This window comes from Poeciliopsis prolifica, unplaced genomic scaffold (genome assembly GCF_027474105.1).
Source record: "Poeciliopsis prolifica strain line A6 unplaced genomic scaffold, Auburn_PproV2 SCAFFOLD054, whole genome shotgun sequence".
NCBI classification, from domain to species: Eukaryota; Metazoa; Chordata; class Actinopteri; order Cyprinodontiformes; family Poeciliidae; genus Poeciliopsis; species Poeciliopsis prolifica.
In genome coordinates, this window is record NW_026562429.1 from 3,221,779 (window position 1) to 3,238,043 (window position 16,265).

Genomic DNA, 16,265 nt, shown 5'->3' on the forward strand with positions numbered 1-16,265 from the left:
ACACACACGCACACACGCACGCACACACACACACACACACACACACAGCTGGTGCAATGGAAGCACAACCTGAGTGCAAAACATGCAGCTGTGTTTTATTTTCAAAGAGATTCTGACAAGATGAGTAAGGTCACTGCCGGCCAAACCTGCCAGTCTGGACCGGCTCAGACGGACCAGATGTCATGGATGTGACAGCAGGGCCATAACGAGTCAGCACCTGCCAGAATCACACTTCACTGCAGCACTTTTCTGTCGGGGTCAAAGCTCAGTTGCTTGGAGACCGACTGTCTGATTAGTAAAATGATTTAGAAGGAGAAGTTCTAGGAGTAGGAATAGTTTTTATCCAAAGTGTGTGGCTTTACATCTATGACTAGTGATGACACAATGCACTGCATATCTCTGATTTACTGGATAAATATTGGAGGAGTTAAATCGCAGTCTAGACTTTTTGTCTGTACTAAAGATCATCGTCCTGCTGCATAATTCAGGTGCGCTTGAGCTAAAGGCCAAAAGCTAAAGGGAGGCAGCACCTTCTCCTGGATTTTCTGACCAAGACAGGAGTTGTGTTTTAATATTTTGAAAATAAATTTGCTCAATAGACAATCTTTAACCAAAATCAATGACAAATAGTAAAAACACAACTGAAGAAAGACACCAAAAATGACAAAAGATTTATAGTAAGTTTAAAAACGTACTCGATACATAGAGGTTTGGTCTCTGGGAGGCGATTCCCTCTGATTGGTCTGAAGCAGGTAGTGGGAGGGGCTTTGGCTGTGGTGGCTCCGCCTCTTCGCACGCTTGGCCGTGTCATTGGACCGTTTATTTGGACGTGCCGTGTGGGAGGAGTAGTCCTCCGAGACGGTCCGGTCGTCCGCAGAGGATAGTCCCACATAACGCAACAACGAAGCATCTGCAAAATAGAAAACATCAAACCTTTAAATTCATCTGCAGCTTCCATAGTGTTTTCAACAGGGATGAATATATTTATCTAGATTAATCCAACAATGTATAACATTTAAAAAATAATTCAAAGAGGACTCATTATTCAAATCTTAACCTTTAATCAGAGGATCAATTCTGGTTAATCAGGAGTGAAATTCCATTATTAAGCTTTCATTCGGATCAAATCTAAGCAGGAACTCAGATCTTTGTCTCGTTCAGTGGGAGTAAAAAATTAACCCAACTAAACACAGAAATGTTCCAGCGGCTTTCGAATTCAAACTCCTGGACCGTTATCTGTCAGCTCTGTGTTATCTCAGCTTTGGCGATGCAGTGAAGCTGTAAACAAGTAGGGGAAAGGCAGCAGTCAGCAGCTACAGTACAAACGAAAAGTCACAGATCCTCTCCAGGCTGCCTCTGTTGATAAGATAGACATTAATCCCAAAAATGCTTCAGTTAAGCCCTTTTTTTTATTAACAGTGCCATTTATTTTAGTGGCAAATGCAGCAAGAAAGGCAGCAAAAATGAAGATTCCCCACTTAAATTTAAAAGACTTTATTTTACAAAAAGTAAAGGTGAATTCTGCTGCAACAAACACTAATTTCACTCATTTTCCTCCAAAAGATTTGAGTCTGGTTTTAGAAAAGACAGATGAATTGTACTATAGAGATATATTACAAATTGGATTTTGCAAAGAAAAAACTTATTTTCATTAGATATATAACTTAAACTTAATTTACGAAAACATAAATGTGGAAACATAAGGATCTAATTAAGTGTTTTCAGATCTGATAGTTGGGTTGATTTGGTTCGATTGGGACCAAAATGACAACATTTGTTACATTTTCACACTGCAGTGTTTCTAAATAACCTTCCATTCTGAATAACCTATTCCCCTCCTCACCTGTGGGGGCGCTGCACCATGAACCACTGAAGGAAAAAACATGAAAACCTCTGGAAAAGGCACTGAGCTCAACTTCTTTCTACACAAAATCTAAACAAAGGCAGATTAGCATCAGATTTTAGCAACTGCAGGATTTCTTTTAAATTATTTTTGTATTTTTTAATGTGAATTTTATTTTTTTCATTTTAAAGACAGCTTGAACACAAATGTCTCATAATTTCACAAATCTTAAAATAAATATATAAACAAAATATTCTTGCAAATATCCATCCAATTTTTACAATTTCTATTCAATCCAAATGCTATGCAATTAATTTATTATGTTTGTTTTGGTTCTATTTACCCAGAATGGAGTGTGCCTCTTCCTAATTTTGTGTTTAAGTTGAACTAATACATTTTATTAATTTACACCAAAACATCTCCACAAACAATTTGTTAATAAAGGGAAAATATTTACATTTTTCATCCAGTTTCTGTTTAGTCGCTTTGCTTTAAGTGTGATTATTGAAACAAAATCCTCAGTTTTATCCACCTGCGTTGTATAAAATGTTGATTATGACTACAGCTCATCCATCTTCCACACTTCTTCCCACCTTCTCCCCATCCCGGGTTTCCCGCTGCAGTTTCCTCCCTCCTGGTTGCTACGCAGCGGCCAGAGGAAAGCGAGAAGCTGTCAGCGTCACCATGGAAACTGTGTGAGTGATTCAGGTGGAGGTCAGAGAGAAAGATCTCTTTCTTTTACTCCTTTTTTTGTCTGTTCTCATCCCGCTGTTCTTTCTATCCTTTTTTTTTCTTCGTCCATTGCTGCCTTTCATTTCCTCCGCCTTTGTGCTCGTGTCTCTTTGCCTCCTTTGCTCCTCAGCAGCTTTTCTTTGGTTCCTCTGTGACGCTGATGACGGGGGGAATTGGAAAAGAGGCTCGCATATCCTCACACTCGCTGAGCGCTTCATAATTTGTACAGATGGGAACGTTTAGCTGATATCCAGCCGGCTCTCCTGGACTCACCTCTGCGGGTTTCTCTGTTCAGCTTGGCTGGGTCTTCGTAGTCGCCCACCCAGTTGCACTCCACAGGCATCGAGATGGGCCTCAGCCTGCCTACAAGTGCATATTAGAATAAAATGAAATCCTCATTATTCGCCCTGGGAACTGTGTTTATTCTCAAGATTCACAAGATATGTCAGGTCATAATTTGTGCAATTCGTATCAAAATGGCTGCAAACAGATGAGCAATTAAACAACCGTACAACTGAGAAAAGCAGAAGTTGTGCCTCCCGCAAAATCAACAAGAACACAGCAAGTGTTTTCTGGATGGTAAGTCAAAAACAAACCACCTGTCATTTCCAACAGCCATTGTACAGCTGTAAAACCAGCTGACCAAATATACCGGATCTGCGGTTGCTAGGTAACGGGCCACTGCCTGCTGGTTTGTGACGTTACATTCAGGAGGTTTTTGAAATGGCTCATTTTCCATACATCTTTAAGAGCTATGTTTGTTTTTAGATGTAGTAGAAACCCAAATGGAAGTACAAAAACAAGCAAAATGTGAACTTTGCATGCCGGATCCCCTTTAGCAGCATTTATAGAAAAAAGTAAATAAATCAGAAACTGCTTCATTGACACATTGTGGCGCATTCTGGGTAGAACCTGCACACCGTATGTGGGCGTGGTGCAGTACACCGGCTCCTCCTCTTCTCGCCGGTGAGACTCTTGATCCAGGAAGGAGTTTGGTGATTCAGAGCGCTTGGCAGCGCTGACGCCACCATGGCTACGAGACGCTTCGTCTGCAGACAGGGCTCCTGTCTCGTCTCTGTGGCAACCAGAGGCAGACGCTCGTCAGAGGAAGTTTGAACGACGAAGCGAATGGTTCGGCCTTCAAAGATGCAGAGGAAGTACCTGGGGGTGTAGGGCTCGGCAGGTGGAGGCGGGATGTAGAGATCCTGGAGGGCGGAGCTTTTGGTGGGTGTTCCTGATGGTGTGCCAGAGCCGCTGCCTGGGCTTCTGGTTGGCTGCATTTAAAATTTTAAGAAAAGAGAAAATTTAGTCCATCAGATTCTCCTTTTTATGTTTCATTTGTTGATTTTTGTGTTTTTATGATGTAAAGATGTTTGAACTGACTTGGTGCTGAAATGTGTAAAACAAATAAAATCTGATTGATTGATTAAAATGAGCTGAACTCAGATCCAAAGCATCACAAATCCTATCAGTTTTTCAGGAGTGTAAGAATATAAGCTAATTTTATTTACATTGTACTAAATATAAAAGGCATAGAAATAAATAAAAATAATTAAAAAAAATCATAAAATGATAACTTCACTTAAAAATAGTCAAACACAATTGGAAACAACCATAAGACTTTGAACTTCCAGAGTTCAAGATGAAGTTTTGTGTTTTTTTTTGTCTTCCTTTAAAGCCATGCTTGTTTGTTTTTTCCCTTTTGAAGAGATAACAGATATTTATATCCCAGGAACTCAAAGATTAAGTTTAAGCTATTATAAAAAAATATATATATAATTTTTACGTATTTGCTATTGTGACGACGTAATATGTAATCTGTGAAAAGATGAAAAAGAGGTGGGTCTTAGCGCTGTCAATCAACCTAAAGCCGCTGCTTAATGTGCTACCGGCGGACAAACGTAAAACTAATCACTTTATTTCTGGCCGGAGACTCAAAACAGGTCTGCAGTCTAACCTGTCGTTCAAGATTAGTATTTTTATTTTTAGGGTGATTGACGGCGCTAAGACCCGCCTCCTGGCTCTGATTGGTTGTTTTTGGTGCATTTGTTCAAATGGCAATAACAGCTCAGAGAGGAGATGGAGGATATCGATATTTTCACAGATTATCTGTCTAATATCATCCTGTCACAACATGAAGATAGATGTATCAAATTCATTAAAACATATATTTTATAAAAGTTACATACTGCAGCTTTAACAAGATTTTCCAGTGTTAAATTAGTAGCCTTTATTTGAAGCATAACTTTAAACATAGTGTATCAGGTGATTTCAGCTGCAGTGGACCAAAACACAAAAAAAGTCAATTTTTGATGCACAAACACTTTTTTTTCTTGTTTCCTCTCGTTTGTCGCTAATTAAGAGATAATTAGCGGTGGAAATTTCAGCCTCAGTTCCGAGAATGTGGGTTGAAAACCATTAGATTTCCCTTCCCCATTTACTGCTTTCGACCCGGCTAGCAAACCCCGTGCTGAGCCACAGCTCCGTGACCTAATTACATGCTTTTGCTGCGGCCGAGCGGGAGGAAGAATGCTGCGGGGAATCGATGTGGGCCAGTGAGGTGCTTTAATAAAGTCTATAAAAGGCAGAGGCAGTCCCACCTGCAGAGCCAGGGGTTTCCAGCGCATGTTCTTCAGCAGTGCAGGGGCGGAGCTGAGTGTGCTCTGAGGACGCTTCTTCAGAGTCAGGGACACGACCCCTTTATCGGCCCTCAGTGAGCCAACCAGGTTACGCAACTGCCAGCCCACCTGTGGAGCAACGAGGAACATCGTAAGGCAGGGAGACTCGCCACAATAAAAGATTATGAATGTTCTTTAAGGCCAGTTGGAGTGTATCGATAAGGTACGTGTCAAACTCAAGGCCCAGGGGCCAAATCCGGCCCACTGTAGCGCTTTATGTTGCCTGGACTCCAGACTAATGCATAAATAAAACCACCAAGATAACAGTTGTGTGGTTAAATATCAATTTATTAATCAAATAAAAGTAGTTTTTATTTGTTTACTACTATTTTATATTAGTCAATACTTTCAGCTTTACTACGATCGTGAAAATTCACATCAAATGAAGTCATTTTTTGTGCTAATTGATAATTGTGAGCTTATTGAAAATCTTCCCAGTAAAATGATCAAAAACAGGTAGCCAGTGATGCCAACTCCCACCTGCAGGTGGCAGTGTAGTTTACTTCTCGACTTCTAGCACATTAATGTTGACTAATTTGGCAGTAAACAAATAAAAAATTCTTTAATTTGATTAATAAAATACTTAAGCACACAACTGTTAGCATGACGGTTAAATTTTTTTGCAATAAATCGGTAATTTAAAAATATTTCTAAGAAATCTGCAACATTTTCCCTAACATTTGAAGGTACAGGTGACATTTTATTAATCACAAATAATCGATTAGACTAAAACTTGACATCAACTAAGGGCGGAGGCAAAAGTGTATTAGTAAAATATCCTGCCACCTGCAGGTGGGAGTTGGCATCACTTAAAACCTGTGATAATTTTTCTGGAAAGTTTTCAATAAACTCACAATTATTCATTAGCACAAAAAATTATCTGATTTGTTGATTTTGTGCAAATTTAGTAAAACTGAAAGTACTGACTGATGTAAACAACTACTTGGATTTGATTAATAAAATAATATTTAAACAGACAACTCCTCAAAGTTTTATTTATGCGTAAGCCGGTAGTTTAGAGGGCCACTTAAAAAGGCCAAATGGGCCAGATTTGGCCCTCGAGCCTTGTGTTTGACACACGTGGTGTAAGGAAATAAAAATCTCCCTCATTTATATGCAGGCTGAAGTTTGACTCCGGTCCACATCGTGAGCGAAACAAGTAGGCGGCAAGGCGGCATAACTATCTATAGAGGCTTCATGTGATGTAACCTGCCCTCATTTCCAAATCCAAAGCGTCTTATCATCCATCATTTTTCTCTTTTTTTTTACATTTTTACCAACTATGTGCAAAAAGCCACGCCTACACTGCTCGCCTCCAGCAGATCTGCAAACGAAAACAAACTGTAAACAAACACGAAGCTGCCCACCGGGATGCGGCGCTCGCAGCCTCGTCGTACCTGAGCGTACCGAGCTGACCTGAGATCTGTTCATGATCAAAGACCGACGGTTGTTTTTCAGAGCAGGCCGGCTCTGATACGGCACAAAAGCACGATTACTGGGGATTTATTTACGGAGGTTTATTTACTGGGTTTTATTTACTGGGGATGGGTTTGTCTCCTGTTTCGCCACTGAAAATGTGCAGATCTGTGTGTTGTACTTTTATCCCAGTGTTTTATATTAACAACTTCTCAACATTTCCATGTCATAATTACAAACATTTCCAGAGTTTATCTCTGTTCTTATTGTTTTATTATAAATACAAAGTTATCCATCCATCTATCCAACCATCCATTCAACTGTGGACGGATGAATGGATGGATGCTCTGATGGTTGGATGAACCTCTCATCGTTTCTTATCAGTTTTCAAACTGTTGTTGATAAAGAAACCTCTCCCCACAGCATGATGCCTCCACCTCCATGTTTCACAGTGTGTGTGGTGCTTTCAGGGTCTGTCGTTTGTTTCTGCCTCTTAATGAGCCACCATTACTGCTGTAAAGCTCAATAGGTACCATATAGATGGAATTAGCTTTCACGGAATCATTTTACAGTAAACAGAACCCAGAAGGAAAAAAAACATTTTATAATTTCCTCAAGTTTCATCATTTTTCTCCATTTTTCACTTGCTCTTTTATGTAAAACATCTGATTTCAAACATACCACGGTCTGGTGGTTGACTTGAATCACTTCATCTCCTGCATGGATCTTCTTGCAGCGGTCAGCCGGAGACTAAACGCACACAAAGCAGAGATTAATAACCCATCGATTCCTGTCTGACACTTTGGGAAGTTTCACATCAAACCCCACTTAAATGATCAATAAAGGCAGGCAGCCATTTTGTCGTCCTTATTGAAAATGACAGGCTGCTGTTGAAAGCAGATTCAATGATTGATTTTAAGAGAAAATCCTCTCACCCCTTCTGTGGTTCCTGTGATCACATGCAGGCCATCATAAGTGGACTTGATGTACATCCCCTGATGGAGACAAGAAACAAAAATATTCATCGCTTTAAAGTAGCAGACACGACTTTCTCTTCGGTCTAGCCCAGTGTTTCTCAAACTTTTTCAGGCAGAGGTCCACTTACTCCATTTATTTTCAATAATGGAAAACACATGGGAATATAAAAAGTTTTGATAACATTTTAGGGCTGCGTGTAATTTAGAGGCATAATCAAAGTAAATATTATTGAGTCGGGATGGAAAAACAAACATTTTCTTTCCAAAGTAGGTAGTCCAACATAAATAACTTTATTTTAGCTGCTAAGATGCAGTTAGTCAGTGTGGGGCGCGGCGCAGTTTTTTTGCACTCAGCAGAGTCGCAGTCCCAGAACTGCATTCGTGTGGCATGCTTTGTATCGTAATAGTGTTGAAAAACAAAAGTACTACACCTCCTTCTGTTTTTATTTTTAGTGTCTTGGTTTTAAGTAATTTATCTATTATTCATTTTAAACACAATCCTTTGCTAAGCTAGCTCTAGCGCCACACTTTGAGCTGACGTCATAGCAAATAAACGGTTACATGCAGTACCTTGTGGACCACTAGGGGGCCAATGTGGACCACAGTTTCAGAAACACTGGTCTAGAGCAGGGGTGTCCAAAGTGCGGCCTGGGTCCAATTGTGGCCCTTGTCTTGGTTTTGAGAAGTCTGGCCCTGCAGCACTTTTTGTAATTTCTTTGAGATGAACTTTTTCATCGAAAGTTTATAAATTCGATATGATAAAAAACAGATATAAAGTCAGCTCAGAGCAGTACCAGGCCTTCGGATGGCTTAGTGTTGGTGAGGTGAACCAGTTCAAGGTGGGCAGACTGGGAGACCAGTGGGTCCGACGATACGCAAACGATGTGCTCACACACTTCAGACAGAGTCTTACACTGCAGACGAGAGAAAGAAAACACCAAAATAAATGAAAAACAGAAGACTTATTGACTAAATATGACAATATTGTGATAAAAACATGAGAAAAACTCAGCTGTTTTTGTCACAAACCAAATAAAAAATCAATTTTCTGCTGTAAGAATCAGATTAGACTCATGTAGGTTTATTTTTATTTATCAATTCAGCACTTCAGTAAACCACAATAACCGAATCCCCTTCAGATACAATGGAGGTGAATTTAATTATGCTTTTTCTTGGCAGATTCAGTCGTGTTTTTCATAACAGAGAAGTTTGAATAAAAACTGCTGACTCTATTTTTGGATCAGCCACAGAGGAAGTCACTAAACTTTGTGTAGAAAAGTTTTTCTGCCACGTCGACAGGAAAATCGCTGCTACCTATCAAAGATTTCTCCTCCTGCACTTATCATTTCCAAACTTAGTAGTGCGACATTTTGAACTCGACATTTTTCTGAAAATATCCCAGAATCTCGAAAGGGTTTTGGCTTCGTCCTGGTTCTGGTTCTAGAATCGTCCTCGCAGCTGACATGTTGGTTTGTCATAGTGAGTAAAATGTTCATCTCCAGACACTTAGAAACAGAATTAAGACCAGATGTGAGTAAAGTATCAAAAAATGATACTCAAGAAAGAGTAGCAGTACGTCAACATAATTTTACTCAAGTAAAAGCAAAAACATATTTGGTAAAACGTCTACTCATGTGCTGAGTAACTGATCACATTAATCATTTAATATTTAAAACTTACTTAGTCAGATGGATTAAATATAAAGTTAAGTGGAAATTTTGGTATTTTAAGAACAAAAATGACAAAATAGGACAAAATACTTTTTTCCAAATGAGTTTCTTTTAATAAAAACTTATGAAACTTTAACACAAGCTGCAGGTTGTGTCTGGTGTTTGTTTTTCATTTCAATGGGTAGAAAATCCAGACATTTTACTCAAGTAAAAGAATCTATTTTTGAAACAAAGTAAATGGAATTGAATAAATGTAACTAGCTACAACCCAAATCTGATTAAAACCAGTTTAGGTTCATTTCTTTGTTAGGTGCAGCATCTGACTAAAGACAAACTCACCACATGGAGGATTTTATTCTCCGTCTCAAACACCGTACAGTCCTGAGGGAATGGAGAGACATTTAATGTAGCAGCAAGAACATTTTGTGTTGCACTTGCTGCTAAAGTATCTCTGCATACTTCCTGGGCTTCACATTGCCGCAGCCCAGCTACCTGGATACTATACACCGCCACAGATACAACAAACACCCACACAAACAGACATGCATTCAGCTCTTATTTATACACACATCAGTCACATAAAAGACAGGCTGAGAAAGATGTAAACAGCAAAGAATCGAGTCTCGCTTAAGGATGCAGACTGCTGCATCACACCCACCCACGCACATGCATACAGCACACTAAGGGGGATATGTCAACCCACGGCAGCTCCCCTCAGCCTTGAGCTTCAAGCACAGCAGAATAAAAGCTATCAGCCTTCAAAACGAGCACACAAACGCTTCCACACACCTGCTGTACAATGGTGGTGAGCTCCAGGCAGAGCTGAATGACATTATTTCGGGTAACTGAGTAGTCTGCCACAGCAGCAAAGGGAGACCTGGGAGGGAAAGATAACAGCGGTGAGTCTTTTAATGCTACTGCTGCGCCAGAAGATGTGCAGGGGTGATAGACAGGGGCAGCACTGTAGGGAGAGGTTAGCGAAAATGCTGCCATGCTGCAGTATTTAAACCAGGATTTATTTAATTTTTCCACCTTTTTAAGCTTTTAGAATAAATGTTTTTTTCATATATTTGTTCAAACTGTCACAATGTCACAAGAGTACGGTACGATTCAAATAATATGTGAAAAAAAAATCGAGCTGTTCTGACTTTGAAACAGCCAATCAGAGCCAGGAGGCGGGGCTTAAGCTTGCTAGCAAAGCTTGTCATGAACGCTCAGGGTCGCTAGCACAGCCACCAATGACAGCAAATAAACGGTCTTCCTGTAACATCAAATCGTTTCTCCACCATTAATACATTTAGCGGATTGTACATGAGATTGATTGATAGCGCTAAGACCCGCCTTACGTCTCTGATTGGTCGTTTTTGTGCATTTTTTCAGACGGCAACAGCAGCTCAGGGAAAAAATGGAGGAGATCCATCTTTTCACAGATTATCTGTCTCATAATAAACTGTCTCAACAAGGTGACAGTTTTAACAAATAATATAAGAAACATATTTTTAATAAACGTTACATACGGCACCTTTAACCATTTCTAAATGTTAGAGAGCTAACGGTTTTGCTGATCCGTTTTGCAGTTTTCACATAATCGATAACATCCTAACTAAAAAACATCCTAAAAGTAGAAAAGAATATTCTGTGATATTGTGCTGACCTGGTTTAGATGGGCCGATCGAGATAACTTTCTATGATTTGGTTAATATAAATTTGAGCCACTAAATATCATAGAGTTCCTCAGGGTTCCAGTCATGGCCCACTTATACTAATAAATTAAGAAATAGAAAAGAATATCTGGTACTGCACTAAACTAGCATTGATTTTGTTTGGGCAGACTGGGAAACTTTCTATGCTTTAGTAAATATAAATCTAAACTAAAGATTACGAAATTCCTCAAGGCTCCAATCTCAGACCCCTTATATTAAGAAACTGAAAAATAGAAAAGAATATCTGGTAGTGTGATAAAACGGTTTGGATGAGCAGATCGAGACAACTTTAGTGTTATGCCACGCTAGTGGGTTTTTCTATTCACCAGTCAATGGGTTGTGTTGTGTGACTCCAGCCCATTGTCCTATAAACCTAGAACTGATGGGGAACCAGAAATAAACCTAAATATGAACATTTACTCATCTCATCACCCTAATTTTGGCTTTAAAATGATCTTAAACCAAGCTAAAGAATCTCCAACTAAAACAGAACATAGAAAACATTGTACATATTTTGTACTTTCCATTGGTTACTTAAAAATAATGATTGATGTGACAGTGACTCATCCAAAAGTCCAAACTAACACCAGGAAAATGGACAATAACACCGGTTTGTAGACGTCCCTGCTGGTGAAATGAATGGAGTATAAAACTGTATTATTCTATCTTCTTGAAATATAGTCGACAATAAAAAAATATTTCTCATTTAACGCGTTATGTTGATGAATTGCTCATGTGCTAACGATCAGGGATGGTGCTAAATTGTCTTCATATTTTAGAGTTGTCGGATTTAAAGGTTGCCATCTGTCATTCATAGGTTGCTAAATGTCAGTGATGTGGTTTTCATGACTCTGTCGCGTGTTTGTTAATTATCTGACTGAATCAATTTGGTTCGAAATGAACCTAATCCACAGTTGTCAGCTGTCACAGCGCTCGTGTGTATGGAGACTCATTCGTTTGTTATATTGTATGAGGGCAGAAGAGAAAAAGAAATGTGCCTCAAATGTAACTTAGAGAACATTTTTCATTCTGAAATGCCTTGATATCAACTGCAGAGACTGATTTTTTATGCTCTTTGAGGTTTTTAATGCTCTTTGATAGTAAAGAATAGAAAGTATTCTTTTCTATTTTTCAGTTTCTTAATATATAAATATCTGAGGTTACATATTTCTCCCTTAAAAACAAAATAAAGTAAGAAAACTTTACATTTTAGAACATATTAATGTGAAATTGTACCAATGGACTTCATTTATAAGTTTGTCATCTTTTTAAAAATATATACATGTAAAACCTACAGTTTGTAGAAAGCATGCAGAGCTTTTTCACTTTTAATTTTTCACATTTTCTCAAACTTTAACCACAAACGTTAATGTATTATTTAAAAATTTTATGGGATAATCCAATACAAAGTAGCGCATACTACATACAAAATAAAACTAAGTGTGATGTAAATAATTCACATATACAAAATTAATAGAAAATAAGCATACACATAGAAATAAGGTACTCCCATAATTAAACAACTATTAATTAATGAATTACTCACAATGACACCAACACTGCAAAAACACACAATCTTTAGTTTCTACTGCAAATATCTTAGTAAATGTGAAAAGTAACTTATCAGCAAAACATAGAAACTTGTTTAAAATAAATGATTCCTTGATATTGATTTTAAAAAAAAATGCTCCATTGGCAGATTATTTAATTTATAATATGGGTCAATTGTCTTGTTAGAAGTAAATTTATCTGCCAATGGAAGTAGAACTTTTTCAACCAATTTTAATTATTTACTTAAAACAAGCGTCTATATGCCGAAGAGCCACTTGCAAGTTAGTTTTGTTTTAGTTCAAGTGAAATAAGATATTTGCAGTAGAAACGACAGTAAAATTACTTGGTAAGATTTGGTGTTTTTGCAGTGAACCTGAATGTAATCATAGAAAAATAGATTTAGATCCTTACAATTAGCATCAGTCTTTATTGCACCGTGAATATGTCCACAACACAACTATAATCAATAATTATCAATACCGACAGATATGAAACGCTTTTATCGTGTTAAGTTTTTCAGTCATATTGACAAAAAACGGGATTTTAATTTGTTCTCAGAGGAAAAGAAAACAGTGTTTGCCTGTTCACTGCTGAAAGTGAACAGGCCTTTCCTTTCAGAAAACCTTACACAACGTTGAGTTTTCAGAGGCAAACAAACACGGCGGCGACCTCTGCTAATGTCTGGATGTTTCTCTATAAACGACTTTGTGAGCCGAGCTATTAGACCAGCTTCAATTTATTATGTTTTCTTGCCCCGAGCTCTGTTAGCTCACAGTGTCTCCTTTGTGTTCCCAGTTTCCACTCTATTCCATTTTGTTGACAAGTACACTTCCCTAAAAAGAAAAAAAATTCCCAATGAGGAACGGCTCATAAATTAAACGCTGCGAGTGCTCAGGTGTGAAAAAGGTGAGAGTGATAAGGAGCAGGCGGAGTTAATGAGGCGCTAATGACTGCACACAACAACAATGCGGCGCTACAGACAACAGCAACATTAGCGCAGAGTCATGACACATATTAGGACGGCGGCAGAAAGCGGCACATTTCCTTCGCTGTTCCAAAGACCCAGATAAAGACTCAGCCCAGCCTCTAGTGTATGATTTATCAGTGGTTTGTGTGATTTGGGTCATCAGTATTGAGGTTGACTACTATATATACACATGGACAACCTGGGGGTGTGCAGGAAGTCTGCTAACCACCAGGCAACCGCCCTGAAAACAACTCTTTGTTTTTTTTTTAACTAGAGCTATAAAACTTTAGGATGCAAAACTTTGCAGGTTATAAAAGAAAATTTAATTTATTTTCCAGGCATGTAGCGTCATTTAATAGCACAATCAAGTAACTATGTCATCTTAAATTTTTTATAAAAATACTAGATATGTCAAATAAAATTTGACTTTGTAAATTAATGCCTTGAAGTTGGGCCTCTGTCTCTTTAAGAAGCTCCTGGTCAGATCACAACCCTCTATGAACGGGTTAGGGTTAATGTTTTCACAAGAGTTTCACTGAAGTAGCTTGTATAAGATCCGAAGTTCCACCAGGTGTTTGCTAATTGTTACTGGCTAGTCTGAAGGAGCTGAGTGGGGGGCTGAGTGGGAGAGGAGCATTTTGCACAGCTGAAGGGATTACTCCGTTAGTCTCCATATGTGAAAGTATCAACGCATCACTCGTCTAGGTATGTTTTTAATGGGAAAATAACATTATAATCATTATTTAAAAAGTTTTAAAAAGTTGATTTTACTTGATACCGTCCCTTTAAGAAATCTGTCTGGTTCTGGTTCTGGTCTGCTCTACATATTCAGAACCAGAGCCACACATGGGGAAAGAGCATTCAGCTCCTATACACTACAAATCTGAAACAAACTTCCAGAAAATTGCAAAACAATCACAACACTGAGTTCCTTTAAATGAAGACTTAAAATGTATTTGCTTAGATACACATTTAATTTGTAGTAAATCAGTAGGAATTTATTACTAATATTTGATGTTTGTTAATGATTTTAATGATGGCATTTGACCAAATTTATTGTTTTATTTTTTTAATGGAAAGCACGTTCTTGCCGTTGCTGAAATGTGCAAATAAACTTGAACTGAATTAAAAATAGATTTTTAGTAATCATAACTAATCAATTGAATGATTTTGAAAGTGAAAGGACTTCAGCACTTTGAAGAGGAAAATCCACAAATTTGGACCCTGGATTTATAGATTCTGGGTCAAAGTTTTGTGTATTTTGAGTCAGAATCCAATCAAAGTCAGGTAATTTCTATAGAAAAAGCTAAATGCAAAGGGTTTGAAACTACAAGTGAGGCATTTCCAGCAGCTATGAAACTGAATTGCTGCTTTTTAGACTTTAAATTTTATAGAGCTTTTAATGAGCACAGTAAAGATAAGAGACGAACCAAAGAAAACAAGTCAGCGCAGTCATTACTCTGGCTGAATAAAGGAATAGTTCCTGCATTTTGTAGCCATCAGCAAAATATATGACACATAAAACGCCTCCGTGTGAATAATTAATGTTGTGTGTACGCAGTTCAAAGACGCACACGTTGAGTTCAGCTCCTGAATTCAGAAGAAATGACGGTGGAGTAAAATATGTAAGGACGTCTGTGGTTATTTTGTACACGGAAAGGTTGCAGAACGTTTCCCTGAGAGCTCGAATAACCAGATGGATAAAAGCTCAATCTGACACTTTCTAATATATGCTAACCTTTATCTCCATTATTAAACTCATCACTCTGAGCTCCCTGGCTGCAGAAATCAGTTTTACAAGATGAGATTTCTTGTAGGAATGGTGTGCACTGATGCAGAGGTGGGCAGAATACACAAAAATTACGTTCCAGTAAAAGTAGCGCTACTTTAACGTAACTTTCATTGCTGGTGAATTAAATTGGATGGAAAGGGAAATGGGAGAGCCAAATGATAAGATTTATTCTTTGTTCTGGCAAACTGTTTACTTTTTTCCCTCCCTCTCTTTTCCACTTCTACCCAAAATATTTAGGTCAACCAAGCAATATTAGAGAATAGAAAAATAATTCAAATTAGAAAATAAATTCCAATATCAAAAGAAAAAAATTAATCCAAATATGTTAAACAATTTCATTGTTTTTGTTGTGAGACCAACTGGTTATGTTAAGTATTTTGTCTTTATTTTGAATATAACAATTTTAATGTATACTTGTTTGTTTTTTTATATATATTTTAGTTGCTGCTATTTGTTTTGTAGATCAATATCCTTTTTGCTAGTTTGTAATGTTTGTTATATATACGCTAACCGGAGAATCTCTGTGGAGAATATTTCTACTCATGTAAAAGTAAACAGGTATATTTTTTTAAGAGCCTTCTCAAGTACTGAGTATCGCATCAAATTATTAATCATTTAATATTTAAAAATTACGTCAAACAAACCAAAATATAAAGTTAAGTGGATCTTTTTCATATCTAAGGACAAAAATAACTAATTCACATAATTAACAAAAAATAACAAAATCTGGTTAAAACATGTTTGTTATTCATTCAGTGGGTAGAAAATCCAGAATTTTTACTCAAGAGTAGCGATACTTTGTAATAAAATTACTCAAGTAAAAATCAAAATACTCCTAAAAGTACATCCTTTCAAAAAAGTTACTCAAGTAGATGCAATTGAGTAAATGTAACTAGTTACTACTCGGCTCTGGCACTGATGCAGAAACTGGACATT

General features: G+C 37.8%; 1 protein-coding gene across 2 annotated transcripts in view; it reads right to left on the reverse strand.

Annotated features, from left to right (window-relative positions):
- cnksr2a (connector enhancer of kinase suppressor of Ras 2a) overlaps positions 1 to 16,265 on the reverse strand; it is a 61,777-nt gene that overhangs the window by 28,655 nt on the left and 16,857 nt on the right. For both annotated transcript variants that reach the window (XM_055059382.1, XM_055059381.1), the window contains exons 4-13: positions 10,106 to 10,193; positions 9,656 to 9,697; positions 8,441 to 8,560; positions 7,605 to 7,664; positions 7,351 to 7,419; positions 5,176 to 5,322; positions 3,737 to 3,849; positions 3,496 to 3,650; positions 2,849 to 2,938; positions 696 to 910 (exon numbers count right to left, since the gene is read on the reverse strand). In XM_055059382.1, the coding sequence (XP_054915357.1) occupies positions 696 to 910; positions 2,849 to 2,938; positions 3,496 to 3,650; positions 3,737 to 3,849; positions 5,176 to 5,322; positions 7,351 to 7,419; positions 7,605 to 7,664; positions 8,441 to 8,560; positions 9,656 to 9,697; positions 10,106 to 10,193 (1,099 nt within the window). The remainder of the gene's footprint in view (positions 1 to 695; positions 911 to 2,848; positions 2,939 to 3,495; positions 3,651 to 3,736; positions 3,850 to 5,175; positions 5,323 to 7,350; positions 7,420 to 7,604; positions 7,665 to 8,440; positions 8,561 to 9,655; positions 9,698 to 10,105; positions 10,194 to 16,265) is intronic.